Source organism: Trachurus japonicus, chromosome 17, assembly GCF_045865225.1.
Source record: "Trachurus japonicus isolate A0001 chromosome 17, Traja_1.0".
NCBI lineage: Eukaryota > Metazoa > Chordata > Actinopteri > Carangiformes > Carangidae > Trachurus > Trachurus japonicus.
Genome location: NC_140923.1, coordinates 28692055 through 28702555, shown reverse-complemented (window position 1 = coordinate 28702555; position 10501 = coordinate 28692055). Strand labels below are relative to the sequence as shown.

At 43.0% G+C, this 10501-nt stretch overlaps 1 protein-coding gene across 1 annotated transcript; it reads left to right on the top strand.

Annotated features, from left to right (window-relative positions):
* Positions 1–562: 562 nt before the first annotated feature.
* Positions 563–10144, top strand: LOC146970871 (aspartate--tRNA ligase, mitochondrial-like). The gene is made up of 7 exons (XM_085804872.1): positions 563–703; positions 987–1049; positions 2287–2439; positions 2609–2827; positions 5221–5331; positions 5407–5482; positions 9705–10144. Exons 1-7 carry the CDS (start codon positions 584–586, stop codon positions 9872–9874), a joined length of 912 nt encoding a protein of 303 aa, XP_085660998.1. The 5' UTR covers positions 563–583; the 3' UTR covers positions 9875–10144.
* The last annotated feature ends 357 nt before the right edge of the window (positions 10145–10501 follow it).

Sequence of the window (10501 nt, the reverse complement as noted above, 5' to 3'; positions counted from 1 at the left end):
GGTAAACGAGCGCTGCAGGCGGGTTGCTGACAGTCACTCCTCCTCTCCTCTGTCTGGTGCTCGGCTCGCTGCAGCTCGCTGCAGCTTCCCTTCTCCCAACGCGGAGAAAACTTCTAAACAGCCGTCATTTGGATAAACTAACCGCACATTGGGGATCTAAACCACTTTCTCGCATGAAAAATTATTAAAACTTAATAAAGTGACGAAATAACAGTGCTACAGTGGGAAATAAAACAATAAGTAATGGCGGCGCGGCGGAAGTCGGGGTAGTGGAAGAGAGGTGTGTTTATGAAAGCAGTCTCCACGGTAACGTCACCGTAGGAGCAGGATCCAAATCTTGTAATTTTGTGGTGTGCAGCCTCATGAACTACTCTGGCTTAAACAAAGAGCCCAAACGAAAAAACTCAGCCACTTTCAAACCCTAGGTTTTCAGGCAAGTTTCCACTGAGGTCCAACACCAGTATACATGTTTTAACAAGGAAAAATGTGATTTCCGGGTGATGACTCCTTTAAAGCAACATTGTTTTGCCACATAACCATCTGTTTTCTACATACCTGTCTGAATCCCTTTTTGTTGTCCAAAATGTCTGTCCAGCTGATCGACCTCACCGAGATTTTCTTATCCACGGAAATTGAATTCCTCAGATCAGCTCTCAGCCAGCCAGGAGGCTCCATTCAGGCAATCTGTGTCCACAGTGGAGCGGTGAGAGAAGAAAATACTTCATAATTTGACAAGATATTCCTTATTCATCCCACAGTGAGGAAAGAAAACAGCAAAATGTCAATATCAAGTACTTTTAAGTTAACCTTTTTTAGGGGAAACTGAAAACATGTACAACTAGACATGCATTGTTCTATTATAGCAGGACACAAGAATAATAGTAAAAGCAATACAGAGATTAAAACTAAAAGGGCCATTATAGCTATGTTTGATAAGTACAGGTCTAATATCTAATATGCATCTGTTATTTTGTGTTTTATTACAGAAAGTTTTCACTGGGAGCGATTTGGAAAAACTGAAACAAACAGCCAGGACTCAGTTTGGACAGGTAGATTTGTCTTTACTCTAGAGGGATAGGTCGCCCTACGCACTGACTGACATTGCCATTTGTAGAGCTACAGTATGCTGCTAAGATGCTTAAACTAATAACATAATGCACATGAAAGTGATATGCAAAATCCTGTCAAACATGCAGAGAAGAACCTACTCTGTGCAGTCAAAACAAAATTACATCTTGACGATGTTCATACCAGGCGCAGAGCGAATTATCGCCTTGCTTTACTTGCACGTGTTTGACCGTGGGAGTATTTGTGCGCATATTTGCCTTTTCTCATTGACTTTGCCTCACACCCTTAAAGGGATAGTTCAACATTTTGGCAAATTGACCCATTGCCATATTCGCTATAATCATAGCAGTAGGTTTGTTACCTTTAATTGTCGGTAAGCTATGCAAGCTATTTTTAGAACGGCGAAGCAGAGCTGCGAGCTGCTCAGAGCTACACTACGGAGGCTAGTGGGATTTCTTGGTTTCCCTCATCAAATACACAATCCAACAACTCCAAAACGCTCTGGTGGACAAGTTGTGACCTGCACATTCAGCACGCTATGAGATAATAACGGAACGTTACGAGACAGAGTTGTTTTAGAGGTAAATTCAGAGACTGCTTGCTGAGAAACTGTCCCTGAAGGCAACGCGCATCAGCGGTTTTGCATGAATTTACCTCTAAAACAACTCTCTCTGGTAACGTTCTGTTATTATCTCATAGTGTGGTGAATGTGCAGGTCACAACTTGTCCACCAGAGCATTTTGGAGTTGTTGGATTGTGTATTTGATGAGTTTGATGAGGGAAATCAAGAAATCCCATTAGCCTCTGTAGCTTAGCTCTGAGCAGCTAAAAAGTGGCAGTTCTAAAAATAGCTTGCACTGACAAATAAAGGTAATGAACCTACTGCTTTGACTATAGGTATTATGGCAATGGGCCAATTTGCCAAAATGTTGAACTATCCCTTTAAACAATGTTTATTCAAGGTAGGGCTGGGCGATAAAACGATCTTGATTCGGGATCGCGATCAATTTTGATAATCGGCTATGGTCATATATCCTCGATATCGATATTGAATCAAAATATTAGAATCAATCAATACGGAAAAATATATTGTGATAAGGTTTTTTGCCATATTGCCCAACTCTAATTCAAAGATACATTCTACATTTGCAATAATATTGTTGCTGTCCATCCTCAGTGTCCCCTTGTGATTTTTCTTTTTGCATGTTTTTTCCCAAGGAGCTGAGTGTGGTGCTGGTCAAAGAAAACGGGACATTGAAGTCCCCGCTGAAAAAGCTGATGTCTGCCGCCTTGACAGAAGAGCTGGTGAAAAGGACAAGAGCCAAACCCGGAGACCTAGTGCTGATAGCAGCCGGTTCTCTCCACACTGTGGTAATAAAATTTTCATCAGACTGAGTTTAGATTGGACTAAGGAGGAGGGGGGAGCAGTGACAGAAATGGGCAGGCCTAATGGCTATGTATTATGAGAGGAATATAATTATACATTTCCATTCTTGTGTCCTCCTGCTTGTGTCTTTCTACTCCCCTGCTCTGCTCTCAGCGCCCTTTGCTGGGTAGTCTTCGCCTACAGTGTGCAGAGCTTCTGGAGTCTCATGGTGTTTCACTACGAGACCTTTCAGCCTTCCACTTTCTTTGGGTGGTGGACTTCCCTCTCTTCCTGCCTAAAGAGGATGAGCCAGACCAGCTGGAATCAGCCCACCATCCATTTACTGCTGCGAGGCCAGAGGACGAAGAGTTACTCTACACGGAGCCCCACAAGGTTGTCAATTATACCCCTTTCCCACTGGTCAAAAAACCCGTTTAAACCCGCTAACAATCGGCTTTTGGTGGCAGTGGGAAAGGCGCACCGAGCCGCGTCGACGCAGGTCAAACGACTCGGCAAGCGACGCGGGTTAAAATCGCCAGACCCGGGTCAACCCGCTAATTTACATGATGACGCTGAGCGTTACGTGACACCACGTCATCGCGCCGGTCGCGTCTCATATCACGTACCAAAACAGAGCTCTGCTCGCAATCGAGACTGGGATCAAAAGATCAAAGAATGCTGACCAAAAACGATTGAAAAAAAGAAAAGAAGCGACAGTCTGTTTAACTGACGTGCTGGGGCGGCGGCAGACTCGCTGTCCTCCGCGGTCCTGGTGCTCCGTAGGTCAGCCAGCAGGTCTGCCTCGGCGGACGGACAATCCGCGGCGGGCGGCTGTGGCATGACACTGTGTGTGTTTCCTGCACCACGGATGAGAGCGGGGCGACTGGTTTATGCTCTGTCTGACTCCCCAGCGGGGGGGCAGACTCGGCTCATTTTGGTCAATGGGAAAGGGGCCAAATGCCGATTGTTAGCGGGTCGACCCGCGTTTAAAAAACCTGCGTCCCGCTAATTTTAGTGGGAAAACGGCTTTAGATTCTCTTACAAAGTAACGATCTTGTTCATGCCTCAGTTACAGCCAGAGAAGAGGCAGTATGTTCTCAGATTGTCCATCTGTCCCATTCTCATGAACACAATATCCCAGTTTTGCTTGGTGATTCTTTAGATTTACTTCACTTGGACCTGCAGACTGCACTTTGGTGGTCAAAAGTGGTTTGTAGCCATATTCTAATTGGTTGATCTGTTGCCAGATTTTAATTGGTTGATTTGTAGCTGTATTCTGATTGACTGATTTGTATCTCTCTTCCTTTTATTTGGTTTTAAGCCATATACTGATTTGTATATATTTTTGCATCGATGGTTAATATTTTACATTGTTCTAAATAAACAGGGAATATAAAATCAGTCTGCGTGGAAGAGACAAAAACATACATTTTTGTTCAGTTCAAAGGATATAGAGGTCAACTGAAAGTGACTAACTCAGAACAAATATTTGTGTATTTCTGGTTTTTGCTTCAAATTTTTGTCCAATGGGGGGTCCGTGGTCTAATTTGTGTCAATTTAGGGGTCCTTGATGTAAAAATGTTTGAGAACCACTGGTCTAGAAGGCAGTGGCTTTTGTATTTAGTTTAGCATATGTAATGTAACTGTGAAGTCCTGTTTAAATACAAATTATATCAGGTGCACAGTGATGTTAACTTTATCTTATGTATGGGGATCTGGCACAATAGGATTACATAGCGTGACTGTGTGACTGGTGGAGGTTGCATAGCCATCAGCGCTATCCAAGTCGACACTTCTATCAACAACAATGGTTATACGATGTCCTATTGGTAGAGGTGTAACGGTATATGTATTCGTCCCGTGCCGTCACGGTTCGGTGCACACAGTCACACGACGAATACGTCTGAATGAAAAAAAAAAAAAAAGTCGAGTCCTCACTCGAATCTAGGTGGCGGTAATGAGCCTCAAAGCTGCCAGCAACCGTCATAACAGACGAAGAAGAGAAGTGATGAGAGTGTGAAGTTATGAGGAGCTGCCTGCTTCATTTATGTCACCGTGTGGTTTTTCAATGAAACATAACGGCGACGGCGGTGGCGACGGTTCGCGACCGTAGAAAGCAGCTCGCGACTGGTCGACCGGACAAAGTCCGTCGGCGATGTTTCACGGATGCACGCTGCATCACTAGAAACGCATCAAACACGTAGCGCATGTTCACCCGCCTCCCCCGCCCACATGTCAATCACTGGTGCAAGGAAAAAGACAACTTGTGTGCAACAACCATGGATGTATTATATTAACGGCAACAACTTATCCCGCTGCTTTTAAGCCTCTTGACATGAACACAGACAGGACCAGAAACAGCCAGTCTAAATTAACTGTGTAAACCAACATTGATGTTAGTTTCTTGATTTGTTTTGTTTGTAATAGTTGTCAGTTGTGAAGTGCAAGTTTTTTTCCCTCTAGAATTAATGAATGGCATGATAACACTGATAACACTCCTAATTTGTTTAATTTTATATTCTATTTTTTTTTTTTTACTTTTATAACACAAGACAGATTTTAGTTTTACATTCAATAGTGTCTGTTGTACCGAAACCGCACCGAACCGTGACCCCTGAACCGAGGTACGTACCGAACCGTGACTTTTGTGTACCGTTACACCCCTACCTATTGGCGCCAATTATTCGCCAAACCAAGTTATAATTAGTCAATCTCAAATAAGATAAACAGAAATAATTATCTCATAGAGCGCAAGTCTCATGGCTATATATATTATACTGTCCTAGGTGCGCGGTCAGCACTATGACCTGGTTTTGAATGGCTGTGAGATTGGAGGAGGATCCATACGTATCCACAAAGCCTCAGACCAGCTTCATGTACTGAAGAATATTCTCAAGGTAAGTCACTCAACTGTTGCAACTAGGTTGTATCAGTTGCTGATCGTAATTACTTTTTAAATGCGTCTACTACAGGAAGATCCCAGTCAACTCTCACACCTGCTGGAGGCTCTAGATTCAGGAGCACCACCACATGGAGGCATTGCTTTAGGTAAGTCACAGTAAAAATGGTAAAATGTTCATTGTAGAGCGTAATCTCTGTGTCAGACTTATTTATGCAAAGGTTCTTTACTAGAATCGGCCATGAGAATGAGACAGATTTAGGGATGGCAAGGCAAGGCAAGGCAAGGCAATTTTATTTGTATAGCCCGTTTTTACAAACAGTTTGTCTCAAAGGGCTTTACATGGCATCGTAACAACATCCTCTGTCCTTAGACCCTCACATCGACTGAGGAAAAACTCCATGGAAAACCCTTTTAACAGGGAAAAATCGGAGAAACCTCAGGGTGAGCAACAGAGGAGGGATCCCTCACCCAGGACGGACAGACGTGCAATAGATGTTGTTACAGACAAGAAAACAGTTTACAGTTTATGTCACAGAATGTGCGAAATATGGAAATGTTAGCAGGAGTTGATGAAGGCAGCCTCTGGTGAGGGGGGGGCGGCAGGGAGAGCTGGCCAGCTCGATGGGAGGACTGGGTGGTAGACTGGTCCATGGGAAGGGAGGGGAGGCCGGTCTAACAGCAGGGGAAAGGGTGGGAGGGGGGGCGATGCAGGCGGCGGCTGGTGCAGAGAGATGGAGCTCCGGTGGATCTGCGGAAACACAGAGGGAGTGCGAGACACCAAGGCCAAACTACAAAGTATAACAGAAAATGACAGTTCAAAAATATACTGAGGAGAGGAGAGGAAGGGAGAGGAGGAGAGGGGAGGAGAGGAGAGGAGGGGAGAGGAGGGGTGGGGAGGGGAGAGGAGAGGAGAGGAGAGGAGGGGAAAGGAGAGGGCTCTGTATAACCAGATGTGTCCCCAGCAGTCTAAGCCTATAGCAGCGTAGCTATAAAATGGTTCAGAGCTACCTGAACCAGCCCTAGCTAAAAGCCCTGTCATAAAGGAAGGTATTAAGTCTAGACTTAAATGTAGTTAGAGTGTCTGCCTCTTTGACCCATGGAGAGAGCTGGTTCCACAGTAAAGGAGCCCGGTAACTGAAGGCTCTACCTCCCAGTCTGTTTTTAGAGATACTGGGAGTCACTAACAGACCTGCATTCTGGGAGCGGAGTGCTCTGGTAGGACAGTAAGGAATGATTAGTTCTTTCAGATAGGTTGGAGCTTTATCATTAAGAGCCTTATAAGTCAGCAGAAGGATTTTGAAGTCTATTCTAAATCCTACAGGAAGTCAGTGGAGAGAAGCTAAGGTGGGAGAGATGTGCTCTCTCTTCCTAACTCCTGTCAAAACCCTTGCTGCGGCATTCTGGACCAGCTGGAGACTCTTTAGAGAGTTTTTCGGACATCCTGATAGGAGAGAGTTGCAGTAGTCTAACCTAGAAGTGATAAATGCATGTACCAGTTTCTCAGCATCACTCTGGGAGAGGATATTCCTAATCTTAGTGATACTGCGCAGATGGAAGAAGGCGGTCCTAGTCACGTGTTTTATGTGGGAGTTAAAGGAAAGGTCCTGGTCAAAAATGACTCCAAGGTTCCTCGCAGTTGTACTCGGGGTCAGGGTGATGCCATCTAGAGTAGCGATCTGATTAGAGAAAGTGTCCCTGAGATGTTTAGGTCCAAACACAATGACCTCAGTTTTATCTGAATTCAGTAGCAAGAAGTTAGAGGACATCCACGATCTAATCTTTCAGGTAGTCTTGCAGATTGATGAGGCGGCTTCTGTCATCTGGCTCTATGGACAAGTAGAGTTGCGTATCATCCGCATAACAGTGAAAATTGATTGAGTGCTTCCGGATGATGCCACCTAATGGTTGCATGTAAAGAATGAAGAGGATTGGCCCTAAGACTGAACCCTGCGGTTAGGGCTGCCACGATTAGTCGACTAGTCACGACTACGTCGACTATTAAAATCGTCGACAACTAATTTAATAGTCGATGCGTCGTTTGTTTTTTTTTTAATTTTGTTTTTCTCTCAAAACTGCTGCCGCACCTTCCACACACGCACCCGCCGCCGCAGCCGCCCACCACACATACACATGCACTCACTCACTCAGTACACATAGGTGTTCTCTCTCTTTTCTCTCTCTACCGGTCTTGTCCCTCATCAAGCGGCACCGGTGTAGCCCCCCCGCCACACCTTGCAGAGTTTGAGCTGCACCTCAGTTTCACTTGTTTTCATTTGACAGAGTTTCACACAGAACTTTCTGCTGGAGTCTTTCTATGTTTCTCCCTCTGTGACAGTAAAAAGGGAACATTTAATTTTTTTCAGACAAGACGATTGTCTTATAAACTATTCGATTTTTTTTAACAGAACGACTATTATTTACACTGAGCAAGTTATATTTGAACGATAAGCCTACCAAAACTTTATTATTGTGAATAATTCCTTAGTTTCAGGTGTCCACCTCATTTTATTTAAATGTAGCTATGTTTAATGCCAGAGACAAATGAAGGAAAGAAAAACCTAAAAAACCTTTAAGTATTAAAGTGCCTTATCCTTATTTTACTCAGCTGTTTGCACTTTATGCTACAGTTAAAGCTGCATATTTCATTAAATGTTTAATGAACTATCATCTTAATTGTCTTTATTTTTAGTTAGCATATACTTTAAACACTTCAAGCTGAAAGCTAATGATGGTTATATAAGAGCAGCTGCATGCTGGTGCGATAATCTGTATGTTTTGCATTCAATTTACGTATGATCCGATTAGTCGACTAATCGAAAAAAATAGTCGGTGACTAGTCGACTATCAAAATAATCATTTGTGGCAGCCCTACCTGCGGTACACCATACGTAACTCTGCTGTACTCTGAGTGGTCATTATTAACATTAACAAATTGAAACCTGTCAGATAAGTATGACTTAAACCATTTTAGGGCAGGTCCTTTAATCCCAATTTCATGATCTAGTCTCTGCAGCAGGATGCTGTGGTCGATGGTATTGAATGCAGCACTGAGGTCCAAAAGTACAAGTACAAAGATGAGACCTCTGTCTGAAGCTATAAGAAGATCATTAGAGACTTTGAACAAGTGCTGTTTCAGTGCTATGGCGTTCTCTGAATCCAGATTGGAAAGCTTCAAAGAGCTCGTTGCTGTGCAGATGTTCATGTAGCTGCTCCAGGACAACCTTCTCAAGGATCTTAAAGATGTAAGGAAGATTGGATATAGGCTGATAGTTGGCTAGGACATCTGGGTCAAGAGAAGGTTTTTTAAGTAAAGTTAATGACAGCCACCTTGAAGGCCTGTGATACGTAGCCTGTGGCTAAGGAAATATTGATTTGGTTAAGAAAAGAAATGTTAATTAAGGGGAAGACATCCTTAAGTAGTCGATGGGAATTGAGAACTAGTTCCAGTGGAGAACCGATTTCCGCTCGTCTGAAGCATCAGAAGCATTTGCCTTATTGGTTCTCTCTCTCTTGAGGTAAACAATGGAGTAAAAGGAACAATAATAGTGACAACTAAGATTTCCAGCAATGGTGGAAAGAAAAAATTTGAGCAATGGTGAAAACAGCAGCTGCAAACTGAGCATGGTCAGTGGAGGTGGGGGACAAAGGCTGAAATGACACAGGAGGGAGAAGAAGACTGTCAACATGCAATGACATTTGTTGCAAAAGCAGTAATCTATTTTTTCAGTGTTTAGAGACTCATAATGAAATTTGTGTTACTGACACTGAAAACATTTATAGGTCTACTTTTTTTCACACAGAAGACGCAAATGTATCAATAAGGGAATTCATAATAGCATTGATAAAAAAAACATTATCAATTCCCATCAGTCGACAGATATACAGATATAATTGGGTTAGGACAGTGTTTTTCAACCTTGGGGTCGGGACCCCATGTTGGGTCACCTGAAATTCAAATGGGGTCGCCTGAAATGTCTAGTAATTGATAAAAAGATTACTGATAAAAATATGTTTTAACAAATTATTATTCTTTTTGAAATTATGATTAAAAACACCACACACAATCTTAAACAACTGTATTCTATACTTTCACTTTATTATAAATCGAGTTCAAATAAAATGCAGCATATAAAAATATGAGCTGGCACATCTTGATTGACGGGGTCACTAGAAATTTGTGTCAAAATGGGTCACGAGCCAAAAAAGGTTGGGAACCACTGGGTTAGGAGGAGGGTTAGGGTGGTAAAAGCACATCATCTGAACTTTAAATTAAATGAAAAATGTAGTGATACTGCTAAAACTGTGTAATTAATCAGTTGAAAAGGTGCAAAATATTGTATTTATTAAGTTGACTCTTCCATGCTCTAGGTTTGGACCGGCTGATCTCAATCCTGGTCGGGGCTCCCACCATTCGTGACGTCATTGCCTTTCCAAAGTCATTCCGGGGTCATGACATCATGAGCCGCGCCCCTGATGTAGTATCTGAGGAAGAGCTGAAGTTGTACCATATCAGTGTTAGATGGCCAACAGAGAAATGAAGTGGAGGAGGATGGAGAGGTGAAGAGGGGAAGTGTGGAAATACAGAATGAATAGAAATGGAGACATTAGAGGTAGGGGTGACACCTTACCAGATCCATGTATCTCTGACAACAGAAGACGGAGGACGATTATGAGACTGAGATGAGCAGACCACAAGCAGTCTGGTGAGTGTCACTGATAGTGAAAGACATTATGAAGGTCGTTCCACCCCGAACTGCGCTTTATGTGATCAGTCATTCTTTAATAAAAGAAGGTTTTCAATGTATGCAGCCAAAAATGACTGTTTATTCAATTCCTCCCTTGAACAGGTGAGCTGTTTATTTTTGAGTGATAAATGTCATGTGCTGGTCCAAATGTTTCACAGCATGTTTGGTAGGAATTAAACTGTGGAAAAACATTTCAAACATGTAGTGTAATTGGATCCAGAGCAAGTTTCAATCATATTAGTGGGTATTGCTAATACAGCCAAAGATTATATGTCACATCGCAAGTCTTTGGTATGAATATAATTTTGGATCATGGGTAGACACTGGTATATTTTAAAGGTGTCCCAATTGAGGAAACACGGCGAGGAGCCATGGATTGTCGATGCCCACACAGGTGCTGACCACGCTGGGGTTCCTGCC